The 25,360-nt window shown below is 36.9% G+C and overlaps 1 protein-coding gene across 2 annotated transcripts; it reads right to left on the bottom strand.

The window, feature by feature from the left end:
- Positions 1–248: 248 nt before the first annotated feature.
- On the bottom strand, positions 249–24,281 carry entpd1 (ectonucleoside triphosphate diphosphohydrolase 1). 2 transcript variants are annotated; one of them, XM_032573467.1, is made up of 10 exons: positions 24,082–24,281; positions 14,691–14,818; positions 14,158–14,275; positions 9,467–9,617; positions 7,010–7,169; positions 6,687–6,890; positions 6,299–6,556; positions 5,253–5,366; positions 4,977–5,114; positions 249–830 (listed from the first exon to the last, which is right to left on the bottom strand). In XM_032573467.1, the coding sequence occupies exons 1-10, from the start codon at positions 24,095–24,097 to the stop codon at positions 624–626; spliced, it is 1,494 nt and encodes a 497-aa protein (XP_032429358.1). In that variant the 5' UTR covers positions 24,098–24,281; the 3' UTR covers positions 249–623. The 2 variants fall into 2 exon arrangements, with proteins under 2 accessions (XP_032429358.1, XP_032429359.1); XM_032573468.1 differs by lacking the exon at positions 24,082–24,281 and adding an exon at positions 16,723–17,301.
- Between the last annotated feature and the right edge of the window lie 1,079 nt (positions 24,282–25,360).

Consider the following 25,360-nt stretch of genomic DNA (forward strand, 5'->3'; position numbering starts at 1 on the left):
ATCAGAAGCAAGGGGGCTGTATACCATCCCCACTTTTCAGATTTTTGTTTGCCAAAGAAAAAGATATTTTTCTACCAATTCATAATTGGTAGACAAATAGAAAAACATAGAAATCACTTTCTACCAATTCACAATTGGTAGAAAAATATCTACTAATTATGACTTTTTGTTGCTTTATCACGGAAAATTCACGTTAAAGTTTATCGCAAAGTCGCAAAATTTGAAAAAGTTTAAGATGACGGTGTAACTACAAGGAGGTTTTCATATAAACCTGGGTAACTTTATTTATACAGTTACATATTCACAGCATAATTCAGGACACAGACATGCATACCAACGAGGATGCACACATACTTTCAGGCATGCATTCAGTTTTGCTCATTTAAGTCCCAGCCCCATATTTAAGTTGAGAAAATGTCCTTCAGTCAGAGGTTTCACTCTCCCGATGAGAGAAAACGTATGCCCTTCTGAAAAATCCTTGAAACAGCAGGAGTTGCAGGACCGTTTGGCTAGGGACCATTTGACAGTGTCAGATGACCTTTCACCCACACACACTGACACACACTCACAAGTCTTTGCAGACGTTACTGAAACAGCACTCAGACATGGATACATTATTGTGTTTATACAATCTGTGGTTGCTTGGAGCATTTGGGCCAGATAGGACGCAAGCTGAGGATGAAAAGGATGAAAAGCAGTAATGCGATGACAGTGACTATGGAGACGTAGCCGGCGTGTGGGAGTGGGGGTGAGTCTGGAGCCTCTGCTGGAATCATGTTGGTCAGGTTCAACATGTAGCCCAGTGTCCAGCCTGCATCACTGCCTTTTATCTGAAAACACCACACGAAGGATAACTTTAAATACTCTCACAGTACGCTCAAGCAAGCTTTTTATTGCTTAAAGATGCATCTCAGTTTACTAGAAAATGTTAGGTACTTGCTGTAATTTAATTCAAACACGTTCATGTGCAATGTGCATATGTTACATGCAGAATTATATATTTATTTTAAGTGTTTACGAAATGTTGTTTCTGTGTGGTAGAAAAATGTGCACAACCAACAGGAATCCAAAGCCTATTCTCACACACATAAACGTATCCACAACAACTGTCACATTCCTTGTGCTAAGCCAATCATGAACCAGATAGAACCTCAGAGGTGTCTTTACTTGTCTTTACTTGGCAGAATAAAAAGATGATTGTATTGTTGGACAGTGTTCCACAGTCCCTTTTTTTAGAGGAAAGTAAATGCTGCATTTCATTTAAAACTCTAGATATCTGAATCTGTTAGAGAAGAGAGCCACACAATCAAAGTCACTTTTTGGGGGGGGTATTAGCTAGAGAAAGATGACACTCTTGACTCAACAATGCAGACAAGGGTGAAAGCCTCTATTAAAGCAACCTTTGTGGAGCTGTAATTTGATCACTCCATGTCACACTACTTTGATCCAGTACTTTAATAAAGAAGGAGACTTAACCAAGTGTTTTATAAATACACAGTAAAGTGCATGGACATACTTTTATCTAGGCCCACATTTGTGTCAAAACTCATATATTTGTTTTAAATTATGTAATATAGTTAGCTACCTTCCCAAAGTAATAACCTAAGTCATCTATTGCCAAAACTTATTTTGACAAAGTAATAATAAAAAAATAAAAATAAAATTAAAAAAACAAAGAAATCACTTTTGTCAAAAAAAATTACTTGGGCCATTACTTTAGAAAGGTGACAAAATTGTAGTTTTATAAAATGACAGTTTTTTTCCCCCCTTTTGGTTTTCATTAATTGTAAGTCATAATTATAAGCAACAGAAATAAATGCTCAATAAAAATAAAAATAATAAAATCAGAGTTTTGTGGAAAAAAAAGCCTGAAATCTGACATTAAATTCAGAATTCTGATGATAAAAATCCAGAACTTTGGGAATAGTAACCCTAATCCTCTTCTCTAGAAATCACCAAATTTACAAGAACTAGACACATCAGCGTGTTTCCGCTAAGCCGTTAGCTAAATGGCTACATAAGAAAAAATCATCATGTTCACAGCAAACAGTGTTAGTCAGTGCTTTTGTTTTTATGTTGTTACTTTGAACAGTGTTTGAACACTGTTTTAGTCTCTCTTGGACGTTTCTGCTAAATGTGGTCCTAATTACCGGTAGATTTATTGGTGCATTTCCCCCCATATTGTCATGTGATGTGTGTTTGCGACGTTTAAACACCACAGTGTGGTATACTGGGTGTCGCACATCTGTTTTCTTGTGATATCCACTCCATTCAGGAATGATGTTGGATATTTGTGAATCATTATGGAATTATTTAGATGCTTAAAGAATTTAAATACATTAATGTCTAAAGTTTCCAACATTTGGTACTTTGATAAAAATTGAAATGTCTTCAATTTACTGAAAAATATCAGTAAATTTGGAGGAAATGTATATGTTATAATAAATATCTAGAGATGTAAACATGTTGCCCTGAAATATTCTTCATTGTAGACATTACTGACTCCCAACAAGTTAGCTACTTTCAGTATCTGTGAGGTGTTTAAAAATTGAGTAAGAAGACTAATAGACAAAAGAAGCTATTTGGGGAAAAAAATCTCATCATCTTAATATTCACTTATAGAAGAGTAGTTGCCATTTTCTGACTACACGGAGTGCTGGTAAAATATATATATATATATATATATATTCACAATTAATTTAAAAGAACAATATAGAACACTAATATAAAACAAAACGTTGTCTGGTGGCATTGTCAGGGACAGTAGAGCTTACCAAGTTTAAAAAAGTGTGTTTGCCTCAAATTGTATGTATAATCAAATTTGATTATACATACAATTAACATATTATTTGTTTGATTTAGGAAGTCAGTGGACGAAAATATCAAACATAGTTTTGTTGGCCCAAAATTCAGCATCATTGTCTTCTGGCTGTGTTGTCAACTGGAAGGCAAAATCACAAATCCAGCCTTTGCAGCCAAAATAGACTCACTCCTGGTAACAGACCATTTTTTTCTATTTTCCATGTGTCAGGAAAAGTAAGGACTGGGAAAATTTTTCTTGAGGTTCATACTTTAGTTATTTTTATTTATATAAAGAAAAATGTCAGGTTTCCTACTAATCAAAGACCCAAACAAACACTGCTTTTTGCATAAAGCACTTTGCATTGCCTTGTTGTTGAAAATGTGCTATATAAATAAAATTACCTTTACCTTTACTTTTACAGTACAGTATATAAGATGGACATACCGTCTTGAGCTAAACTGACAGCTGATGTTTAAAAATAAAGACAGAGAACAGGCAGTATTCCATTCAGATGTGCACATTTTTACTGATATACTGTACATGCTTGTTCATCATTTTCACAGATCTATCCTGCCTTGAACACACCCTCTGATGTAAAAAGATTAGTAAAATTAGATTAGTAAAAAGTAAAGATGATAACCTCTGTGGTACCTGCATACAGTAGGAGCTTATTTTCTCCAACCTACAATTCTTGAACATTTGGATAATAACACCTATGTAATATTGAAAAGTGACCAAAAAATTGTCTAGAGAAATCTTGAAATGGAATCTGTGCTTGAGGCTGGCTGTTTTATAATTTAAGGACCTTACAGTCACATTCTTGTAAGATTTGTAGTCTAATCCATGTCTTATGGAAGTTTTGCTATTTCATTTGTTCCTGTGTGACTAAGCAAGTGGTTGTTTCATTGTTTTAGTTCAGATAACTGATGAAGCATTTAGAATGATTTATTTAGTTTTCAATAGAGGTGGACAGAAATAATTGTGAAATTTCACTTAATGTTAAGTCATGTATAATAAAATATATAGTAGTATATATTTCCTATTCATTAAGTGATCAAAACTGGGCACTCTCTGTTTTTTGTCTATAAGCTTTGGAGTCAACAGCATGTATGTTTATGCATTTCTTTTGAGTTTAGTAGAAATCAGATGAACAAGTGTCTTAACTTTCTGTTTTATTCAAAATGAACTTTTCCAATGATGAGTATAAGTACTTAAGGAAAACATTTTTATTAATTAGACAAAATTAAAATTTAGCAGGACAAACTACAGAGAAAACAGGAACTCTGTATTGCATGCATGCAGGATTGAGGAACAGGACAGTCAAAAAGAGTAAGGCTGTGTCACATGCATGGAAATATTTTGCCAGCTGATAAAGTGTGCAAAGCAAAACTGGGTCATGTGCCAGCTGTTGCCATCACACATAGCAATCCAGCTAATAAGGTAGCTCATTTAATTTGTGTCACAAAATCAAGAGATGAATAAAAGAACAACTTTAGCATGTTTAGACTAGACTCATTACTCAATGTGAGTAATGAGTCTAGTCATATCAATCAAGCATATTAAACTACAAAAGTTTACCTTTCCTAGGCAATTCCAGTGTTTTAAATCAAGATAATATGGTCAGTTTGGTTGCATCTTAGTGTTCTTCCTCTTAAATTATTATTTTAACTAGTTTTCTGTAGCTTTTCTTGTGTATTTCTATGTCACAGTTTGGTTGAAGTTAGTGTGTGGATGTTAAATGATTTGTTTCTTTTTATATGATTGTAATCGAAGTAAAGAAACGTGTTGCTCAGTTAGAAATATTTGCCTGGTCAAGTAAAGCATTCAAGCCATAGCTATTTGATCTGGTGCAGCCAGTAGTAAATATGTTTCTTTTTGCAGCAGTTAAGAAAATGTATTTCAGTTTTAAATAAAAGCTGTTTCATTTTAGGTATTTATTTAATTTAGTGTGTAAATACCGTTCAAAAATACAAAATAAATTGTATTTTACTTAAATTATCATACCATGAGAACCTCCTACCAATCAATACCTACTGAGTAGTTTTTCCGTTAAAAGTTCTAGTTTAAGGACATGGCTGACAGTGAGGATATAACAGGATGTAGCAGAAGTATGAAAGGAAGCATTGGCCTTGAATGTTTGGGAACAGGAAAGTGTGGGTGGTGATCTACTGACCTCTTTGATGAATTTTATCTTGGAGAATGTCTCCGTAGTGAAGTTGTATCCTTCTGTCAACAGTGTGAGGATGTATGTGCCAGAAAAGCAATATTCGGCCAGGTATTTCTCTTTAATGTTTGGGTGTTGCTGCTTTATCTGTTCAACCAATTTAAATGTTAGGATATTATCAATGCACAGTGCAGAAAATACTGAAGGAGTTTATTAAAAAGTGGAACTGTATTAACACTGCAAATCAGTTTTCAACATGTGTCTTATAAATAAATATGGCCCAACCTTATTCCACGGGTTTGCACAGTAGTTTGCTAGATGGTTCTTCACAGTTTCTAATGGGATGGAACTATCGGTCAGGTTGAGGAAGTTCATCACAAAGTAGTACGCAGAGAAGGCCTACAATGAGAGAGGAAATGGGAAAAAGGATATGAGCTTTATATTTAGAAGAATGAAGCATTGCTCTTTTGTTCTATTCTTGTATTTGACACACAAGGCTAAAATATCGACTTATTATGTTCGCTGCCAGGAGAATTTTAGAGAATCAGCTTATAAAAATATTAGGTTTTTAGTTTTCTTTTTGAAATACAATTCTGTTAACTTGACTGTTTTTTTCTAAAAACTTTAACGTTTTACAAAATATGTCTGAAAATAGAGCTGACACACAATGGTGAGGAATATTTCTAGGAAATTGGTTCCAGAGCTACATTGGCAGCTGTATTTCTTTAGCACCATCTTTTTAAAATTCAGTTTCATTGCTATCTTTCACATAAAATATTGGTGTTACAGTATGTCAGGTCTTTGCTGGGCCAGAGAAAAGAACTGCGATTGTCAGGAGGCGGGATCATGCAAGCCGACAACCAATAAAAATATTCTTATTTAGTTGTTTTCCCTTTTTATCTACCAAGTTTAGGAAAAGTAATCACTTAACAATTAAAACAGTGATTGGGAAAAAGACTGGAATTGGCCAATTGTCCCCTGATTGGCTCTGATCAGTGTTTGGCTGGTCAAATACTGACAAAACTGATTTGTTTCCCTCTATTTATTAAAACTTTGAATTCCCACATTTTTCTAATTCTGGGTACCAACACTTGAACTGTGTTGGTGGAAACACCCTAGAGCCTTTTTCACCTATTTTAAAGATGCAGTAACCAGTCTGTTTGATGGAAAAAACAATTGGTTTCTTTTGAAAATGATTTAAGTGTTGATTGAAAAAGTCATGCAGTAAAAATGTTATCATCATGAAATGCAGAAATGTTGTAGACCTCTAGAGAAATGACTCATATGATGTGTGAACTGCTACAAAAACACAAACATCTGAACTATTTTACCCCAAATGATCCTTGCAGAGGTGGCTGGAAGATCCCGTTGAAAGAGCATTTACTGTATTTGCAGGACTTGAAGTTAAACAGACTTTTGACAACTTCCTGGCATTGTAAAAAGTTTCCTTCTCCTGTGTGAGTGAAGTTTAAAGGAGCTTCTTTGGGTTTCCTTTCTGAGACACATGGGCTGTCATACAGGGTGTTGTAATTCCTTGTCACTGAATAGCCTGGGTGGAAGCACGGATCAGACATTGTTATTGGACCTGACTAGGAAAGAGATTGAAAAAGAGACACAGGAAATATGTTTAGGTAATTTGATAAATTGCTCTACATTTTACCCAAAGTCACTGAAAATCATAGAATGAACTTTGAACTTTTAAAAACCTCAAAGGATTACCCGAGTCTGGTGTGCCAGAGCCATTCTTAGCGCTTGGTCCTTCCCATAGCACAAGAAGCTGTGAGTGTACAGGTTGTAGTCATTTCCATAGAGTCGGAAGGCCACAGAGTTGCTTGGAGACTCTGAAATGTCATATTCACGAGGTACAAAGCTGATTTGAGTTGAGGCCCCACCAAGGTCAAGAGCCCCTGTTGTTTGTAGACCCTGAAGCAAAAACAAGCGGGAAATGAAGTCATTGCACAGTGGTGACACCCTTGCACACACAAAAAAACTTTTAAATTTGACAGACTTGAGTTGATCTATTTCTAGATCTGTTGACTAACCTGTTTGAGACGATCATCCAAGTAGTTGACGGTGACCCAGCCGAAGGCGCCCTCCTCTTGCCCGCTGAGTATTCTCGCCCCCTGATACGAAAAAGGGAATCTTTGCAGGGCTTTCTCCACAGCCTCAAACACCTTGTCTGATGCCACTCTGTTCTCTATACTGTACACACACACACACACACCCACACGCACACACACCATCAGCAATTTCATACAGTGAGTCACATGCATAATTCAAAACAATGCAGCTACCCATAAATAATGAATGAACTGTATCATTTAAAATTGCTTTGACAGCAAGATATTAATTTCCCTGTCACTAAAGTTTGCACGGACATAAATCATAACATTTGTAAGTGGAAAAGGCGGCTAGCTGGATTTTCCTCTTTACAATGCAAATACAAGTAAAGAGTTGAATCTCATGGGATCATGTCGGTGTTTACATGTGAAGCACTGAGTCTCCCTTTGTACACAAATGCATACAATGCAACAGACATGTTACTGGGAAGTTCAACTTGGCTGCACACACTAACCCATCAATACTAGTTTCACTAAGTGCTAAAATTAAAGTTTCCATTAAAACCTATATTTGAAAAATAAACTTTTGGATCAGCTCTGTTACTTTTTTTATCCTCTTATAATCTCATCAAATGTCCCACATGGTAATTGTAAATGCTTTTATTTTGAAACCCCCCCGGCTTATATTAAAGGGATCCTTATACAGCCCCCCCAGCAATGCATTTTTGTAAGCACTTCCCCGTAAACAGATACAAATTAATATAATAACTTTCAACTTATGCTTAGAAAAAAGAGACAGAATAGTATTGCCAAAACTTGTACCCAAGTATTTAGTTCGACAACTCAAAGTGTTGTACTGTGTTTGCGGAAAATGGACCCAGACTTGTTCTCAGGAATTACAAATTGAATTTAAATCATCAGGATAAACACAAGTTTGTCTTTTTTTGAAATATTTGTTAATACTAAGTAAATATAAAGTTTCAGCTATCTATTTATTATTTTTCAGTTGTAACGTTTTTCTGATGCCTGATGAAGACAGAAGAAGGTTTATGGTTTAGTATTAAATATATGCCTGGGGGGAAATTCAGTGTTCAGACAAAGCACTGGGGCTGGACAACATTTGTAGTTGTCGCCCTTTAGAATAAAAATAATTGCCCGCCCATGATTTACATCATGGTGAAGGAATGAATTTAAAATCTGTTAGTAAACACTGGGACTATAAATCCTTGTGTTGTCCTAGAAACGTCTAAGAGGTACTCTGATCAACAGAAAACACTTATTCATGTCTGCAATTAAAGGCAAACATTATGACCATAAATTTGTTATTTTTATTCCAAATAAGTGCATTTTCTCTCATATCTGTTATTAAAATTAAAATATTCAAATATTACAACAAAGCTATTTTTCACCTAAGCACTTTCAATATTAATACCTGAATTTCCCAAACGAGGTTTGTTTCTATAAAACGCTACACAGGGTGGAGCAACACTAATATGAAAATGATTTTAATTTTTAGCCCACTTTTTTCTTATATATGAATTCAATTTCAGTAATTTATTGCTTTGAAATCATTTATTTATGTTTTTGATTGTGCTTTTAAATAGTGGATGTTATCATTTCTACATATTTTAAGCCACTAGTTAGGCAATTTCAGTTATAAGCAGTCAGATATATTACTACTCTTTTTCACTAAGAGTTGTTTTTGCTTCATTAGGCACATGTTCTACTACCTGTTTATTACAAAATGCTTACAGATAACTATTAGATTTAGTACAGTTTAAACAAATGGTTCTGTTGCTATAATATGACATTAAATTGTTTTCAATAAATGTATTTTATTTTCTGTTCTTCTAAACCTTTTTTGAGTTTAAAGACTGTGTAAAATTTAGGAGGGAAATCTGTGGTATATGGAAAAAATATATAAATGAACAAAACAGATTTCATATTGGCCTGGGTTTAGCTGCTCATCAAAGGAAGATCGTATTACTCTTTCTCCATGAGTTTGTGAATATGTTAGGATGTGTAGTTGCTTTATAGTCTTATTTTTTGACCATAAAGCAGAATAATTGAGTCAGATTTGGCAAAAAATACTGTGTGTTCAGTACAGTCTTTGGATCTTCACAAAAAACTGTTGGCATTAGGTATCATTTCATTTACAAATGGCAAGCAAATTTAATAAGAGTTTAGCTCATCAGTAGTTCAGGACATTTGAGCTCATTAGAGATCAGTGTTGCAATAAAGATTCAGGTCCAGGATTTCTGTTACTGGTAGAACTACCACAGAGAGATTACTCTGCTTTCATTTCTGCTTGACTGGACCATAACAATGTTGCCATGATGTGTATTGGGGCTTGTGAGAACTGGCACTCGAATCTGTTTATTTTTTTTAAAATTATGTTTTAAGTTGCATTACATATATGTAGTTATGTGTTGAACCTACTTCAGCAGTCTCATTCCAGCTGTAGCCCCCAGATAGAGCGGCGTCTCCTGGTGTCTCCTTGAGGGAACCTGCATCTCGGCTTCTTGCATGCACTCTGTCAGTGACATTCCAGCCTTCTCTGGTTCAGCTGCATAGCTTGAGATACCTTTACCTGTAAGAATAATAAAATTTTAGGAGGAAGCTGAAATCTTTAAAAACAGGAAGCTCTAAAGAGTTTGGATATTTGGACAATAATCTGCTAGGATTTTCCACAGGTGGCAACGAAAAGGCCAGACTTGAGTTGTTTTACAGGTGGTCTTCGTAAAGCTGAGGTGAATTAGACACGGTTGAAGTACCGTACGTTGCCCCCTGTTCTGATCCATGAAAGCAACAAATAGCTCACAGGTTTTTCTGGTCAGTTTGTGATTTAAAGTGTTAATTTAATTTGACCTTGTTCACAAGATGTTAAGCAAAGCCAGACCATGAGGACATCTTGTTTCTCTGCTTAATGGTCCAGTTTACATGGTAATCATGACAGAGCCTTTCAAGTGGTGAGCAGGATGTAATATGGGCAGTCTGACCTGTCTGCAGCTGTTCAAATTAAAATTTGAAGTATTTTCAGCTACCGCTGTTCTGGTTTCTTGGATTTTATGAGCTAAAACCCTCAAACTGTGTGTTTCGCTGCTGCGAGACTTTCTGTCACAGAATGTCTTTATTTCAACCACCTTTTTCCTATTAACTTATCAGTGCTCATAAAACCCATAATGGCTGCCCATTTTTTTCTGTTTACCAGTCACTAAAGAATTTTAGTGAAACTGACTGAAACTGCTCCATATGCAGTTTGGAGCATATGGAACTGTTTCATATGGACTGAAACTGTTCCATATGAGTCATGTGGAACAGTTTCAGTTCCATATGACTGAAACTCATATTTTTTCATATATTCATATATATATTCATATATATGAACATATATATGAACATATATATGGAACATATGAAACAGTTCCAGTATGGAACTGTTTCATATGGACTGAAACTGTTCCATATGACTGTTTCAGTCATATGGAACAGTTTCAGTTCCATATGACTGAAACTGCTCCATATGCAGTTTCAGTCATATGGAGCACTGCTCCTGAAACTGCTTCATATGCAGTTTCAGTCAGATATTTGCATAAATTCATATTGGGCATGCAGATTATTAGCTTTGGATCATTCTTTGTCCATATAAGCATAATTTTATAGACTCAGTAATTTAAAAAAAAAACAACAAATTGGATGCACAATACAGATTTTCCTGTTACTGTAATTAATCTAATCCAAAAAGTTTTGGACAAAATTGAGGGTCAGGGATCAATTTATTGTTTGGATCACAAATTATTTCCAGATTTTAACAGTCAGACTAGGAGTCAAGCTAAGCATTTCAAAGTAGCAATTTTGTTTAATGAAGACTGCTGATGCAGCTGCTTTTGCCAGTGGTGCTGCTCATTTTGTTGCTTCATATCTCATTGGGGATGTGAGATAAAATCTTTTTCACAATATATTGAGATTTGGACAAGAACAATTCTGACTTGATGAACAAACATCAAAGCTCATTTATTTTTATTAGGCCCGAGCAGCGACAGTGCTGCGAAGGCCTATTGTTTTTATACTGTTTCTTATTATTACGATTCTGCCCCCTGTTGAGGAAAAATGATTATTTTTAGTGCTTAATACAGTTAATCTTATGGCATGTGTAAAAGGTATAGTCAACACTCTTATTTTGAACAGGTTTGTGTTAAGCATTCAAAATTAAGCCAGATGGGCAAGCACCCACAGCACAGGAGGCCATAAAATTAGCATTTTCCTGCAGGGCAATAAATTGAGCTTGGGAGAGAGAGACTTTAGATTTCACAGGTATCTGTGAGATTTTATCTCAGGTTGTTCTGTACCCAGAATGACCGTGGAGCCACAGGGGGTCAGGGCGTAGCGGTTCGCTCTTTTGTTTTGCCAGAGACCAGATGGCCCTATGATCTTTGCTGTAAATTAGGGGGAGTTCCTAAGTTTCTCTGAGTGCTTAAGGGAGTTTCCAGTTGGTCAACTAAAGGAACGCCTTACTTGCATATATTAAACAGAAGAAACACGCTTACAGTATAAAACTTCGTGTCAGCACTAAAAATTCAGAGAGCGGCCACTATTTTGCTTTTTTCCATCGGCTCTCTCCAAAGACGCGTCTTTGCTTTTTGTTCGTCTTTGTTTTTGTTTTTTTTTGTCTGTCTTTGTCTTGTCTGTCTTTGTTTCTATAGGGTAAACAATGCATATCTCTGTTCCTCTGCAGCTTTGTTGATTGATTCATGCGTTGCTTTGTATGGGATTAAACTCTGTGATCTGTGACGTCAACGCGCTTTGTTGTTGTTTCACTCTCGCTGCACGCCGCCCGCTGAGGACTCGGGAGTTTAAGGAAGAAAGAGCCAAACGTTTTGTCCAAAGTTAATATTAAATTATCCTTCCTTAATACCCCCTAAAGAGGGGACTTTTGGGGGGCTTTATCATATTCAAAAACTCACCAAATTTGGCGGACACATCAGGACTGTGAAAAATGTACGTATTTTATAGTTGTCGCAATAATTGCACAAGAAACGGCTCAACCTAGTGTAGAGGGGTGAAAAACAAGTTAGTAAACAAAACCAAGAAGCAAGAAAATAGGCACCCCAACATAATTTTTCATTTTGTATCTTTAATTTCTTATCGTAATAAGTTCTTTAGTGTTATTTCAGTTAGTCCGTGCAATGCTACACATGGCCGCTAGGGGCGCTGACGCGTTAGTGACCAAGGAAAGATTGAGCACACCAGAAGAATAAATCTTCCTGTTGAAGTTAAAAAGAGCTCAACGTGTGTGTCTCGTCTTTTTCATATCGCAGGTCAGTAAAAATGTATGTTGATGCATAAATGTGGTGTCCAAGAATTAAGAGGTTATAGACTCGAGAGTCAACTGGTGGGTCACTTTGTACAGCTTTGGATGGACATTGTGTAGAAAACGGGATGTATTTCTGGAGGCTAACTAATGCTAATGCGAGCGAACATTGTACACGTGTTGAGCTAGCTGAGAAACACAGAAACAATGTTGTCAGTCAAACTCAATGAGTATATGTTGTGCAGAATAAAAATTGTAAAAGCTATTAAAATAGTTAAAAGCAAATCCATATATTTTTATTTTGACAGTTAAAAATATAAAAGGTCTGAGGAAAAGGGACAAGGTATTTGAGTTAAAACAAAGCTAATTGGTTTGGATAATTAAGAACTATCTAAAATATTTTGCCATTCAATAAAATTCATGATGGAGCATGTTAAAATAATTCTCGTTCGGTTTAAAGGGATATTACAGTCATTTGTAATGTAATGAATCGAAGGGTTATTTGTGTAAGTTATACAGTGATACCTGAAGTATTTGACTGAAGTATTTGATATAAGTATTTGATATGAAGTATTGTATATGGAGTATGGTCATCATAAGAAGAATAAATCTTCCTGTTGAAGTTAAAAAGAGCTCAACGTGTGTGTCTCGTCTTTTTCATATCGCAGCATCACACGTTGAGGGAAGATCATCATCTACGTTACCCTCAGCTATCCGAGGTTGCAGGGTAACACTAGCTAGGGCCACCTAACAATTTTCAAAAGACCTACCCGCCATGAAACACGAAACTGTTATATCTCCTACACAAAAACTCACAGAGGCACCAAACTTTCAGTGTTTGATTATCATCAGGTGCGCTACAATACCCAATGGTCAAATGATGACATCACTTAAGCCACGCCCCCTGAGAACAGGAAGTGTCATGTTTTACTGTCAATGATCTCTATCTGACCCCTTTGACCTCATCAACATGAGTCTGTGTTCAGAGACAGAAGACATGTTGTTGTGACGTGGATTCCAACCCTGATCGGTTTCGATGGAGCAGGAGGGCGTGGCGAAGTGAGTTGTAACGCCATTGCCATACGTTTGGTTCTAAATTCCAGAGTTTCGGGCCGACCTGCACCAAACTCACTAGGGTACATCCTTATTCACCCCCCGACAGGAATCCACAAGAATCGTTGGTGGGCGTGGCCTAATTTCTCTACAGCGCCTCCTAAAATATTTGAAATGATCAGCCCCAAGCCATGATTACCTTTTATTGGGTGATGGTTTAGCGGCAACACCAAAATTGAGTAAGACTTGTGTTCGTGCATCCTGAGCTTCGGGAATGGTCCTGACCTCAATCCTAATGAAATGTTGTTGATTATGATTAAAAGCTGACTCTTTTTAGTGAACCAACCAATTTAAAGAAGTAGTTGACCCTTATTGCTAATCCAGCATAAAACGTCGTAGAGGCTAATGAAGCCGTTAAGAAAATACAACTAAACTGTTTCACTGCTAAAGCTACAGATTTTAGACAGAAGCACATTTTCTAGGAAAGCCTTGTTGAAACTGAAGCAGTTAATTTCATTTTTTTCCTCAGTTGCTTGGTATATCACTTATTTCTATGCCTTATTTTGCTCTTGAGCCAACACAGAAAGACTTCAAGGCTTGGTTGTTTATCACAATTCATATTGTTATCGCAACATTCACCAATATTACCGCATATCAGATTTTATCCTGATATCATGGACCCTATTCATATTCATTAGAAATTATGTAGTGTAGTATTAAATGATTCAACACTATGCATGCACAGCTTTTGCTGTCTATACTTTACCTTTTACTTTGCAGGAATGCTTCTGTTCAACTCTTCCAGTGTTGTTATCCTTCTCTGCTGGCCACTCGTAGATGTAAAGAGCTGTGTGGGAAGAGCCGGCATCGAGCACAATCCCATACTGAGCGGAGACAGGAGGAGGAATTTCTGTTTATGCTGTTTGAGCCATTAATTCTGAAACAGTTCCTTCCAGATGTGCCATTTTGAATCTCAGTTGTAGTGATTGCATAACACTTAGACAAACATACTAGAGTTGCATCCCAAGCACATTAAAGTTTGTGAAACAGGAAAAGAGTCATCAAGTAAATGCATGACGTCCACTACAATTAGGTAGCTTAAGATCAAACTCTGACAAAAAACAAGGATTTATCTTATCAGCATCTGCTGGGTGTATTTGCTTGTGCATTCCTAAAATCAATAGTACAGGTTGAAAAGCTGAGGTCATACTGACTGCATACCAAATTTGGTAGATGGGTTTTAGGCTAGGGTTGCTCCCACACATGACCTCCACACTTCAAGAATTTCTTTTAGCATACCTTGTACTTTTGGAGGACAGGTCTGTTCTGCAAAACTGCAACCGTCACCAGGGCAACAATCGCTATGACACCAATCACAGTGATGATGATGGTCAGCGGCTTGTGCCAGGGGTTCTTCTCTTTCATCTCTGAGAGCGGGGGTGGATACAGACAGACAGAAGGGGGAGACAGGAAGGAAACGGCAGAGGGTTGCCAAGGTAGAAAAGGGGTAGACGGGAACACATTGGATATGGGTTTAGGGGGGAAATGTAAGCCAGCCTTGCATCCAGATGTTTAAGTCACAGCATGTGGGAGTCTGTTGGAGGTTGCGTATTGTGTTTAATTGTTTTGTTTGTAACCAAGGGTTGCAGATGGATTTCTGATTTGGTGCGTCTGATCTCCCTCCATTCTCTTCATTTACTCTAGGGGAGGTTATCTCAGACACAGAACATTTGAGATATTATTCCACTGAAGTATTTGAGTAATGCTGAAAGATCAACAGGATTTCCACTCTGGAAAGAGTTTAAAGACCTAGTTTCAATAATAGCTTAGCTGTTTACACGGCATAGGGAAACAGTTGGCTGAAATCAAACAGATGCTTTTATTAGGGCTATGCAGACCTATTAAGACATGTTTAGATATGTGTCACTAAGCAGTTATTAATCTTAAACAGCATCTTATTTGAGATATAAATTTTAAAATGAATATTTTTCGGTTTGCTACTTCTGTCTCTGGCTTCTTCTGGATAAAATCTGCCATGGTTTCATAGAGTAACTGAATTTGCATCACCTGCTCATGCCACCATTGCCCTCCATTTATCTGGGACAGGCTACCGGTGACAGCAGGTCTCACAGCACAAGGGAGATAATTCCCTCCAATATATTTAAAATAGAAAAATATTGTTATTTTGACTGCTAAAATAATCTAAATAATCTAATAACTTGTGCATAACATTTACAATAATGTAATTTATAACAGTTATTTATTCTGATACATAGATGTAAGCAAAATATAGGACACCCGCCTATTCGTGTTCAGTATTTTCCTGTCGAACATGACTTTAAGGTTTACTGCAAGAAATCCAGCTATTGGCAGATCTTTCCATAGAGCATATGTAAAATATTTGATAGAAAATACAGCTTGCAAAGCTGAAGTACCTTGGCATTGTGCTACTTGACACATTATAGGCTGGCATTTGCAAAGCAATAAGGCCAGGAGCTCCAATTATATTCCTTATCGCTGATTAGCTGTAGATGCCAGCTTTTACAATAGTTCTAAGACAGTTTCTGCTGTGCATAACATTGAAACTTAAAGTATATTTGGTGTTTTAACTATTAAAATTGGGAGTTATGAGGATTTTTAGAGGGGGTCTCACATGTTTGCATATTTTACCAAAAGATGTGCTAAATATGGTGATAGTTTTAACATTCATTGTACACAGAACCAAGGTGTAACAATCTTATTTTATCACTTTATCCGAAAAGCTGACTGTTGCACTTCTTTACTTTCCAGTCCATAACTGGCTATTTTTGCAGCTGCAAAATATCTACCTTTATTTTTCTTGCAACTTCTGCGTGAATGTTCTAGCAGCCTTCCATCAGCAAGCTAACCAGAAATACACAGCAACATTTTGGGAAGATTTGAGCTGTTTTTACTTCCTTTAGTTTTCAAAACTTTTGTTTGCATGATTAATGGTCTCCAGCAGAGCAATGTTGTCATTAGTGTGTTTAAAAAGAACAGGTTGTTTCTATCCAGTTACTGTAATGTAAGATAATGCTTTAAAACCTGAGTTTACGCACACTTGCATTAACACACAGAAATACACACGCTTGCATATTACAAACTGCCAGACACTATTCAAGACCTGTCAAACAACCCCCAGCACAGTGTGCTGTGCGTTTAACACAGTACAAATATGAGCGAGAAGCTCTACTGCATCAGCAGAACCTGCAGCTCTGATTGTAACCCTGACCTTTATCCTCACAGAAACTCCAAAACCTAAAGTGTAGCAATACAACAAGCCAGTGGCAAACACAGAGAGTGCTTCACTTACCTCTGTCAGTGAAGTTGGCAATGATAGTGAACGAAGGGGAGTGGATCCAGAGAGAGAAAAAGGGAGGGAAGAGAGAGAGAGATAGAAAATACAGGCAGAGGAGAGAAAGGACATAGGGAAATGAAAGAGCGATAAAGGTGAGGTTCTCTGTCTGTGGCTGGACAGAGAATTAGAATAAAACTAACTGCTGTCGGAGCAGTTCTCTAGTCTGAGTTTGGCATTTCCTCCCCTACCCGGAGCAGTAAAACTGGTCACTGTGGAAACACAGCTAGCCAAGTGTTTGTTGATGGGCAAGCTCATGCGAACATGAACCCCTTAAAAGTTCTCTAAACTAACGAGAGCCACATGCTCTAACTGTTAGTTCTCCCGGCGGGACGTTTAGGTGGGAGGGGAAGTGGGGACTCCCTTGTTTGGCTCGCTTTTTATCACCAGGAGGCTGTGATGTCATCTCACTGTCTGATTGGAATTCCCTTTTCTTTTTGGTTGTGCGTGTGTCTGCATGTTCTGACTTTGGTGCAGACTCAAAACATGACTTGCCTGCAGATATGTTGATCCATTCACAGATGGTCTTGCTGTTTATTTCTTCTCCTTGCCACACATCTCCAAATACGCAATCCCTTGTGCTTACACACACATAGGAGACACACAGTCAGCTTGCCCCTTCTAATTTTTCTAAACCCAATAGATTAAGGAGGCTTTATTTTTTTAGATTTTTTTTTTCTAATGACTTCAAAAGCTGAGCTGATTGCCTATTATTTTGTGTTAATTTGCCTTTTTACGGTGTTTGGGAAAATTGTAAAAAGCTGTGTGAGCATGTTCTTTGCTCATTGATGACAAGTATCAACTTTAAGCCAGAAGTATAACGCAATTCATCAAGTTCCGTTTACAAGAGAAGACCCAGAGCTTGTGGGCCTTTTTATTAAAAACACATTCACTCAATAATTTGATTAGATTCTATGATTAAACTTGCTCAACCTGTGAGAGGTTTGGGTGATTTATTAAAAACAGAACGTTGCAGTTTATGGGCAATTGCGCTCCCTCTGGACCTTCAAAACGTACAAAATCATGACTCTATTTCAATCTGGGCAGTTCATGCAGTCTAAAATCAACAGGTTTTCTAAACTACATTTTAACTATTTAAAATACTATTATTTAAAAATAGAGATGCAGCATCTCTTTGCAGAACATTTGTTATCAGAGATAATAAAAGTGAGCCACTTATGTCCCTCTTTTTGTAACTAGTTGTGTCTAAGTAGAGCTGCATAATACGTCAGTCTGCAAGTATTGATAAAGCTAAAACCACAAATAATGAATTGGACTTGTTACAAGTGAGTCACTTAAACAATCAAACCTTTTATCTGGCTGATAAAACTACCATATGTGTTTAATTATCAATGGTGATTTGTATTGTTTAACTTCAGGCTAAGGAAGAAAATCAAAGACAACCATTGAATGACTTTTGAATACTGTGAGAACCACAAACTCTGGCTAACTTATGAAACTTCCTTAAAGGAAGGCTGTGCAATGTTGTTTAGGTCACTGGATTTTCAAAAGTATATAGGAAAACCAATTTAAATTATCCTCAAGTGTTCAATTCAATTCTTTTTATTTATATAGCGCTAGGAATGTCCCGATCCAATCATGTAATCTGAAATTGGGCCAGATGGCATCAGAATCGATTGAAATTGGGCATTACAACCTGATAAGGGATCACATTTATATGTTTATTTATTGTTAATAACACTGTTGCCAACTTAGCAACATTGTCGCTGTATTTAGTGACTTTTCAGACCCCTTCAGTGATTTTTTTTCTCAAAAGCTCTAGCAACGTCTCTATCTCTAGTCTATTGGACCATACCGATTGTTTATTTTTCTAGTGGCAAATTCCTTCTTTTCCCACAATCCTAATGGACACAAACAAGTTTGAAGAACTAGTTGGGTGCCTAGCCCTGTTTCTTCTCCACCAGGGCAGCCACCGCATAACTGTCAGTGCTGCATAGAGTGACAATCATGCTTCATGTCCTGGTGACTACTTGCACAGACTCAATATTATCAGCTCAGTGTCACACACAAAACAGTAGGAACATTTTCCTGCCAAGCAGTTTCCTGTGTGACTCAGTGCATCACTAGGTATGTAACTGCATTGTAAGAAGTGAGTTAGTTGGTTGACATAGCCTCTGTTGCTATTTTAAATAATTAAATCCACAGTAGGAAGGCCAAATAAATATTTTCAATGCTTTTCTTAAGTTGTCTTAAAGTACAACTGGGTTAAGCTAAAAACAACATGTGTAGGTCAAAGTTTTGCAAAAATGGAAATTGGCCACAAAATTCAGATCATCCAGATCTGTGCATTTCTACTCCTAATATTCTTTAAAGCTAAATTGCACCTGAATTATTTTTCAAAATGTCTTAAACATTTACATGAACTGTCTGGGATGGAAAAAAAACCTCTCTTAAAAAAAAAGAGGAAATATAACCCAGACATCATCCAACATCAACTAGAGCCAACTTTGATTTAAGCACAGTGTCTGCATGTGTGTCTGACCTCCTCCATCCTGCAATATCAGTCTTGCGAAATCCAACAAAATGTTCCTCCAAGACTTAGAGCTATAATAAAAAAGAATGAAATCACATGTTTTCCATATGTGGCCCTAATTTATGCAGCAGTTCCTATCCGTTGCACATTATAAATGCATGAGGATACATGGAATTTATATGCTGGTGAGGAAAACAACACGCCTTTGTATGAATAACTGTTTTCTACCATTCTAAGCCTTAATAGAGTACAAATCAAAGTGCATCACTGTCAGTGGTTACAGTAGAAATGTGATGCTCACTGAATTAATAGTTCAGTCTTCCTCACAATTGTTTTCAAATCTAAGAAATGGGCATTTTGAAATATTTAAACTAAATTTATATTAAAGTCCATGTAGATCAACATTTTCCATCTCTGCTTCCTGACACGTTTGGCAGCAATGTCGGCCTAAAAACGCTTGTTAAGGCAGAGGACAAGGGCTCTGCCAAGGAGGAGTTTTAGTGCATGAGATCATAAAGAAACTCTTTTGGAATATCCACAGACTTGTGGGATACACCCACACTTGCAAATTAGTCTCTTTTTGCATAATGCATTTACCTATCAATGACTTCAAAATTATCAGATCAGTCCAAGTCTTAGTCTGTTCCATGTTTTCATAATGGATCTCAAACGGTTAAGGAGAAGTGGCTACCAACTAAAGTGATCTTATTTCCAAAAACTGGCTTCAAAAGGAGAAGTGGCTACCAACTAAAGTGATCTTACTTCCAAAAACTGGCTTCAAAACACCTCTCTAGGTCAAGACACACTTGCGCAAGGATTTCGCCAGTGTTTCCATTTCCGACCTGTCTTAACAAAAACTCAAGTGTTAACTTCAGACTAGGATGTCCCTAATGTTGACATAATCAAAGAGAAGAGGTGCAGGAGAAGCAAGAGCAAAAACCATTTGTTAGAAACTCTGTATATGTCAAGAGTCTTGACTAAATATTTTGGTCAGTTCTGAGCAAACTAAGTCCCTAAAATTGTGTTTCAAGGATGTATATTTATCTTTATATGACCTATTTTGTGCAGTGAACATGAGGATAATGTAAATGAACAACATATCTTTATTCAAATCCTCTCCCCTAATGATAACAGCTTACCACATGGCTGGACAAATCCCTAAATGTTAGGGTTTAACATTTAAAAATGTTAAACCCTAATTCTAACCTATAAAACTTGCGTAACATATGACACCAGACAAAACAGCCTTATTTAACAAGCATGCAGGCTACAATTAAAACTTGTCATTTAAAGTTACATGGCATTTAGTTGCAAGAACAAACGGGAGACCTGCACACACTCAAACACCAAAGTAATGTTCTATTAACCTAGCATATATATTTGCTCAATTGAAGACTTTATGACTAGAGTGTTCACTCTTGATGATCTGATCTTCTAACTGTTTGCCTGAGGGCAAGATCTGATGAGTGAGAGACTTCTGAATAGTGTTCCTTTACATTCAGCAGTGAGTCGAGAAATGACAGAGCTGTGGATCATCAGTGGGGTTTTGTAATGATAGGAAGACATCACAATAATGTGTCTGTAAGGCAGGTTCTAAAATTATGGTGCTCTTTGGTGGTTAGGACAAACAGCTCATAACAGCTTTGTGTTGACATGTTCTGTCTTTGGTCATTATAGAGTAATACATGTTAGTCAACAGCACTGAAACCATGGGGAAGACAAATGCTTGTATCCTGTTAGAGACTCAGTTTAAATCACATTTAGAACATTTAAGCAAAAAGTCAAACGCAACACTGAAAGGACAGAGGAGGCTTTAAATGTTTGCGGTAAGATGCTGCATAAATTCTAGAACTATGAGTGTAATCTCTTTTGCCACCACCTGTTAGAGCATCAGCATCAGAGCCAGGAACTTAAAATGCTCAAACAACATGATAGAAAGTTGTGTCTGTTCTGGGGACTACTGGAACCACTGGAGGTGATGGTGTAAAGAGTGAGGATTTTAAAAAAATAAAATAAAATTAAGAAAAACTATCCTCTGTATAACAATGTTAAAAAAAAAGTGAGGCTTTTTCAGATGTAATGTAATACATTAATGGGGATTATTTCTGCCATCAGCAATTACAACTCCTTGAAGAACCTTGAATAATATGATTTATAAGCAACATTTAATCTCCTTTTGGGATTATTAAAAAAGCTTAAAGTTTAATTTTGAATTGAATTATTTGATATTAACACATTATCTTGTCTATTGTTTTGCTAGACATGGAAGTGATGAAACATTTTATAAATATGGGTAGAATTGCTTTGGTATAAAAAAGCATCAATTTTGAGTTTGAAATGTTTGTATCTTGACAACCCTACAATTCTGACCACAAGTCACTCAGATCTTGAAGCAACCGCAGACAATCGCACTACCACCTCCATGTTCTTTTTCTGAATGAATGAAATTAATTTTTCATAAAGGACCATGTTAGTTTGGATATCTTTTCCCCTTAATAAATGAAATCGCAATTCTGCATTACACTTTTTATTGTTGTTTAATATTAAATTAAAGTAAGGGAGCATATACTGGCAGCATCACGGTGCTGCCAGTACATGCTTACTGTTTTCTGTCTGGTTCATAGTTAAAAAAGTCCAGAACACTTGCAACATTCGAAGAAGCAGAGTTGAATTCAGTTGCCTAAAACTTCCTCTCCATGGCAGTCCATTCTGACTGAGTTTACTGTGAAACTTAATCCATAGTAGATTGAGTCAGACTTACATAGGGAGGTGTATTATTTACAGTTAGTAAAATGAGAATAAATAAAATCCTAGTGAATTTGCGTTGTTGCAGAGAGTAATGAGAGAATAAAATATCCCCACTAAAGAGGGATTTCTTTTACTTTCCCATTTCTGCTCCATTGATAATGCAAACACTCACGTATTGGATTTCCAGCAGAAATAAACACTGTATAGTAACATAGAAAAGAAAGGAAGAGGATGCCAAACCAATGGGAGTTGTGAAACCACAGAGTCAAATGAGGGTGAACCTGCTGTCTCCTCCTGAACCTCTTGATTCAAATCGGTGACAGTAACATTTATGAACTGGGCAAAAATGGCTTGAAGCAGGCCAACTAGAGGTTATTTTAGGTTGAAAAACAAAATCATGGTTGTCTGAACATTAGATTTTAAATATCTGAAACAAAGGTTATTTTAGTTTTGGTCTAGGAAAGTTGTTGATTAGAAAGGTATCCCTCAGGAAATCCTCAGTATGCATCTCAAGTGATGGCAACATTGTAATTGACCCAGAGTTAGAAATTTTTGGTTAGTGTACTGGCGTCAAATCTGTAAGCTAATTGAGGCTTTTTCAGATGTAATGTAATACATTAATGGGGATTATTTCTGCCATCAGTGGCAGTGATTTCATACTGAAATCACTGCAGTATGAACATATTATTAGGTTTCTCACTTTCATCTTTCTTAAACACCTTAAAAGATCTTTTTCACCATAGCAAATGGTCTTTATTTTTGGGCAGTAGTGAAACAAAGAGCATGTGGGCTTCCCATAGGGAAGTGGTTTTGCCTTTTTAAAGTCAGGGTGGACAGGCTGTCCCTAACTCTCTGTTGAACTAGTTTAAACAGGTACAGCCAAAGATTTCAGTTTGAAGTGATGGTGATTATATCCAATGCCTTTTCTTTTTGTTACATCTTTTATGTTTAAAATAAGCTCACAAACTGTCACTATTGCTTCTACGTTGACGGCCATGTTTGTTTACTCTAAATTCACGTGTGTTATAGTGGGCTTTTCCTGTACTTTCGGTCTGGAATCTGAATGTCGGTGAGAAATCATTTCTTGTGTGGTGTGTTGCTCTTGCTGTGTGGCTAGCTGAACACCACACACTGCACGATCGGGCCGATCGAACGCATTATACCTACAATTTTGGTCGGCTAGTGTGTGGTCTCTCAGGTTTTGAAAATCGGCCGACGATCGGCCAACAATTCTAAAATTGTGTAGTGTGAACTGGGCTTTAGATAGAGCTTGACCAGAAGTTAGTAAGTCCTAAAAACTGGGTCATCAATGTCTGACTACACTAGTTAGACTTTAACTATTGTTATAACATTAATTTTATGATAAATAGGAAGTACCATATTGGAAAACTTTTTTTCCCCCTCTTACTCTTTGACCTAAAGTCACATACAGTACACAAATATATTTTTAAATACATCTTTTTTAGATTTAAAAATATCTTTTAATTCAATATTTTTTACTAATTAAGAAATTATTGTATTCCGTTGTTGATGGCTTAATTTCTTTAACTGAACATTTGAGGGAGATAACTTTGGCTTGATAAGGGAATATTTAAAAATACTGTTTTATTGACTTTTAACTGAACCTGAAAGCTCTGCTAATGGGATTTTTTTCCACAAAAATAGATTCTCAAGCTGAAACTCTACTCAGCTATTTGCTTTTTTAAGATATGCGAACAATTAAACTAAAGGCAACCCCCAACAGATAACATCATTAACCAAATGATCTGCCACTGGCTGGATTATAAAAACAAACAAGAACACTCGTCACACTAATTCAGTCATAGTGAAAGAAGACCGCCATAAATAAGCACATGGTTCTGTCGTCTGTAAGATTCCAATAACACACTCTGTAAAAGTCACACACCTGCTTCAAACCGTTACAGTATCCTCTACAAGTCTTACAGTTAAATACAGCACATGCTCAACATATACGTCTATACATGCTGCTTGTACATCCTACTACTGGTCATGCTGACAGAAACGGATTTCCTACTTTAGTTAGAGCTTGCGCCCAGTCACAGAAGTACACCTACCTCTTTGTGCAGACATGGGTCCTTTCTCAGCAGTAACACAATGATCTTTCTATCCTATGCCACTTGCTGTTTCCCCTTCTCTCTCTCTTCCTCTCTCTCTTCCTCTTTCTCTGTAGTAACACAGCACCTCCTTTCAAATACACTTTCTTTATTAGGAGAAGCAGAGCTTCTCTCCTCCCTCCTGCTCAGCCCACGTCCCCCCTTCTTCCAGGCGCCTCTAGCTTTTCCTTCTGTTTATCCCTTCTTCTTCATCTCCCTCTCTATACCTTTGTCATTCCCTCCACTAATGTCACTCTTTGAAAGGCTGCCACAGCTTTCATATGTCTCCACTTTCGTCACCTTCCTTTAATATTTCTCCCTGACCAAACTGTCTGTCTTCCCTCACTGGCAGCTTCTTTATAACTGTCATAACTCTCTTTCTTGTTGTCTGTTTTTTTTTAAATTGGGTCAACAAGAAGGCACACTTGGGATCTGGATGGAATCTGGAACTGAACCTGAAGGCATGCTGAACTCCTTCTTCAGCCTAAAAGCACATAAACACCATCCTGCTTATTATATTTAAGCTTTCTGAATAAAACTACTGACCTCTATTGATGCCCACAGAATGAACTTTCAGGCATTGTTAGCTTTTCACACAGGATGACCACAACCCTCCTGGGACCGTGACTCTGTTTACCTGTGTGGTGTATTTACTTGCCTCTGACAAGGCCACACAGTATCAAATCCTGGTCACATTCACGTGTTTTTTTTTTTTTTTGTAACAGATATTGCTGTTTAACCACTGTGATAAACCTTCTTCCTCTTGCTTTGTTTATCGTGTGAGAACTAGACTCAACATCAGCACAAAATGGCTGATATATGGGTGTGATCTGTATTCATGCTGTCCCTACAGCACATTCTGTACAGCTGGTAGTGAAACAGTACTTCTAATAATAAAACCACAGAGGGAGCATAATGTTTGCTTTGTGCAATGTTTGGAAATAAAAAGCAACCCATTGTTATGACAGATGTAATCCTCACTTAATGATGCTCTAAATGACAGGCAGGATATTTCCTACAGGAAGGTTTTAATGCTTAGCCGTAATGCTCCATCAGTCTGTCACTTAATATAAGAATCATCATTAGTTGGAAAAATCTTTTACAGTGCCTTGCAGAGGTGTTCATACCACTTGAATTTTTGACTCATTTTATTCCTTTACAGCCACAACCTTTAAAGTATTTCATTTGGATTTAATGAGACTGGCCAAATCAAAGGAGCACCCAGAAGTGGAGTGGAAGA

The sequence above is a fragment of the Xiphophorus hellerii genome, chromosome 10, assembly GCF_003331165.1.
Source record: "Xiphophorus hellerii strain 12219 chromosome 10, Xiphophorus_hellerii-4.1, whole genome shotgun sequence".
In the NCBI taxonomy this organism is placed as follows: domain Eukaryota; kingdom Metazoa; phylum Chordata; class Actinopteri; order Cyprinodontiformes; family Poeciliidae; genus Xiphophorus; species Xiphophorus hellerii.